The following is a 3,749-nucleotide window of genomic DNA, read 5'->3' on the forward strand; positions in this document are numbered from 1 at the left end:
TAACCTAAATCATACTTAAACCTGGAAAAGGTCTTGGTAAAGTTGTCGTGGGTACGTATAATTAATGATTTGGATTATATTATATTTATTATTGTTGTTGATGACGTCAACTCCTGACCCCGGGGTTGAGGCCGTCACACATGCCTTCTCTAAACTCTTTCAAGGCACTGCTTCTTTGGAGTTGGCAGAAGTAATCGCCATTTGAGAAGCTCTGAGTTGGTTAAAGCACAAACAGTGGAGTGGAGTGGTGGTTGAGTCAGATTGCTTAGTGGCTATACAAGCAATCAGGAGCCAAATTGCCATGGTATCTCCATTTGGCAGGGTTGTAGCGACCTGTCGCAACCTCTTGGAGGAACTAGCAACAACTTCATTGTTTTTTGTTAAACGAGGCTGCTCACTATATGACGAGAGAATCTTATTCTTTTCCAGATCGAGTTCTTAATAGGAGTACCGTTCCTATTGAGCTTTTGAATATTTTGCAAGTTGATTCGTCTAATTAATAAAACACCTTTTAGGTAAAAAAAAAACTTAAATACAAATTCTGATATGTTTGGTAGTAAAAATGCAAATATGTAAAATTCGATGACTTGTTGATAAATTTTCCCCTGACGAAACCAAATCCCAAAGTCTACCAAAGTCACCGTCTCCCCCTTCCCGACTCTCTCTCTCTCTCTCTCAGATCCTCCCCGACCCCCAAAATGGCGATCACGAACCCCCCGCCCCTCCTTCATTTCCTTCTCATCTCTCTCCTCATCTCTCTCTCCCACTCTTCCTCAGACCCTCTCTCTGAACTCAAATCTCTCCGATCCACCTCCGACTCCTCCACTATCCATCTCTCCGACTCTCTCTTCCGCCGCATTCTCTCCCACCACCCTCGCACCTTCTCTCTCCTCGTCTTTTTCGACGCCACCCAGCTCCACAACAAGCCCGAACTCCAGCTCCAATCTCTCAAATCTGAATTCAAGCTCGTCTCCAAATCGTTTTTCGAGAATAATCAAAATAACCCCGATGCGCTTTCCAAACTCTTCTTTGGTGTGATTGAGTTTGGTGAGTCTCAATCCACCTTTGCTCAGTTTGGTGTTAATTCTTTGCCTCATATTAGGCTTGTGGGTCCCACTGATAAGGATATGAAGAGTGAGCCTGTTAAGATGGATGCTGGGGATTATTCGAGGTTAGCCGATTCGATGGCGGAGTTTGTCGAGTCGAGAACGAATGTGGTTGTTGGGGATATTGTTAGGCCTCCGATTGTTTCGAGAAAGCAAATGGGGGTTATTGTTTTAGGGGTTTTGATAATGTTGCCGTTTTTGATTAAGAGGGTTATTGTTGGTGATACAATGTTACATGATTGGAAGGTTTGGTTGGCTGGCGCGGTGTTTGTGTACTTTTTTAGTGTTTCGGGTGCCATGTTTAATATAATTAGGAAAATGCCGATGGTTATTCCGGATAGGAATGATCCCAATAAGCTTGTGTTCTTTTATCAGGGTTCGGGAATGCAGTTGGGAGCGGAGGGGTTTACCATTGGGTTTTTGTATACGATTGTTGGGTTGTTGTTGGCTTTGATGACTCATGTGTTGGTTAGGGTTAGGAGTGTGAATGCACAGAGGTTGGTGATGATTGTGGCACTGTTTGTGTCGTTTTTGGCTGTTAATAGGGTTGTGCTTTTGGATAATTGGAAGACGGGCTATGGGATTCATGGATATTGGCCCTCGAGTTGGAACTAATGCTGGAGGACAAGGGAAATGTCGTTGGTTTCGTTATAGGTATGAAACTAGTTTGTTGCTTGTTGAACGTTGTATAACTCTCTTGAGGAAATGATGCAGTGTGAAACTGCATTTTATACTACATTTTTGCTTGATTAGCTGTAAGCTGTGATTGGATGTTAAGTAAACTTCTTTCAATCATTTGGTCTTAGTATTGTCCTGCCCAGGAATATGTTTCTGTGACTTCCACTAATACTATCTATGAACAACCAATGCATTTTTATTCTTTTTATTCTCGATTATTAGACAGGTATTGAATCATTTTTATGTTCCTTGTGGTTTTGCATGGGGTTGTGTAACTCTCATTACATTTTACTGTTTAGACGACTAATTGTGGTGCCGCAAATTAGTGTTTGTTGCTCAATTATCAATCGATCTTAATGAAAAGTTTTTCTTTGATTTTAATAGGGTCAAATTTAGATTTAAATGCTATTGGTTGTATAGATCCTACCACAATAGTTGTTGCATAGTCCAGTTTGTCCGGATCTATTCAGAACTAAGGTTCACTTTAAATTGATTTGTAAAAATGAACTAGAACCCACATATGTTCTCGATTTTCTTACAGCCTTCCTATAAAAATAGTTTATATAATTATTTTAAGTTATATTTGGGCATATTTCACAGTTTTTGGATAATTTTCTGACAGAGACAAAACATCACCCTCTCAATTACAGCAACAGCTACTGTACTCGTTCTATGTTAAATCGTTATTCAGCTTCTGTCACTTTTACTGCGGTGATCATTTTTTGTTGTGTGTGAACTTATGTTGTTTTGAGAGGTAGTGACACTTAGTAATGTAGCTTAACCAATAATTCTATTACCTTATAGAACTTTATATATATATATATATATTAAATTTAAGTTCAGTGATATTAGAAAACCTGATAGAAAGTATGATAGTTCCATAATAATGAACCAAAAGATGACTGAAATCTTAATAGTCCTTCAAAATTTGAGTAGAAATGGTTATATCTTGCGGATTATAGTCTCTAAAAACAAGCATGGCTCAAATGTTATGATATTACCATGTTAAAGATGTGTTTTGTAGCAATGTACCTAGGAGAGGGTCTTATTTTCTCAGATGAGTATTTTTTTAGTAGTTAATGAGTGCTTCATATTTTGATGATAGGTTTCCGAAAGCTATAAAGACAAGTTAGGTAACGAGTAAGTGTTAGGACTGTAGTCGCAGATAACTGTATAGTTGGAGAAGTGTTAAGTTGTTTAACAAAGGAAATGAACATATGTATTGGTGTCTGCCTTTGTTCTTAAATTGAAATATTTTTTAAATTAAATATGTAATCAAGACAAGTCAGACAATTGTTTTGTAAGGAAAATATTATTATTAACCTTTTATATATGATCGATCCATGTATCACAAACCCATCCTGCACTATTGGGCAATACCGAAATAAGAGAAACTAATGATGATTCCTATATGATAAAACAAAGGACGGCAAAGTTGCCTATCTTAATTTGTATATCGCCTATTAAAAAATGCAGAATAAACTCTTTCCGCGGTGTTCGCGTATGCGTATGAACCTTATTTATTTGTTTATAAATGAATGGAACTGAACGGGTATATGATAAATCTATCAATTAAAACTGTTTGGTAACCTGTATATTTTTTATCTGATTAGAACATGTAATACTAATTACTACAACAATTCATTATAATATTAATATCTATGTAGCTGAACAATTCTGAAATTTGAATAAATTAACGTGGATCTTTCATGTTTAACAAATGGCCCCTTAATTGACAAGGCTCTTGTTCTATTGAAAGGCGTTTCGTTAGCTGAAAAGTGAATAAATTTTTTAGCGAATTTGAAGAACTTTTAGCATAATTTTTAGTTCTTTCCCGGACCAATGTGCAAGCTTAATCCAGAGCTGTTTTCTTCAAGTAATTTTGCTTATTTCTTCCCCCATTCACAATTTTTCCATTCCATTCATCCAAAGATATGTAGTTTAAGGAAGCAAATCTTGACCCTT

At 37.0% G+C, this 3,749-nt stretch overlaps 1 protein-coding gene across 1 annotated transcript; it reads left to right on the forward strand.

The window, feature by feature from the left end:
* The first annotated feature begins 622 nt into the window (after positions 1 to 622).
* On the forward strand, positions 623 to 1,992 carry LOC141677899 (putative dolichyl-diphosphooligosaccharide--protein glycosyltransferase subunit 3B). The gene has a single exon (XM_074484011.1). The coding sequence runs from the start codon at positions 699 to 701 to the stop codon at positions 1,719 to 1,721; it is 1,023 nt and encodes a 340-aa protein (XP_074340112.1). The 5' UTR covers positions 623 to 698; the 3' UTR covers positions 1,722 to 1,992.
* Positions 1,993 to 3,749: the final 1,757 nt, after the last annotated feature.

This window comes from Apium graveolens, chromosome 8 (assembly GCF_009905375.1).
Source record: "Apium graveolens cultivar Ventura chromosome 8, ASM990537v1, whole genome shotgun sequence".
NCBI classification, from domain to species: domain Eukaryota; kingdom Viridiplantae; phylum Streptophyta; class Magnoliopsida; order Apiales; family Apiaceae; genus Apium; species Apium graveolens.

Coding starts and splice junctions, on each gene's coding strand:
- LOC141677899 (XM_074484011.1), top strand. CDS start 699: ATGGCGATCACGAACCCCCCGCCCCTCCTTCATTTCCTTCTCATCTCT.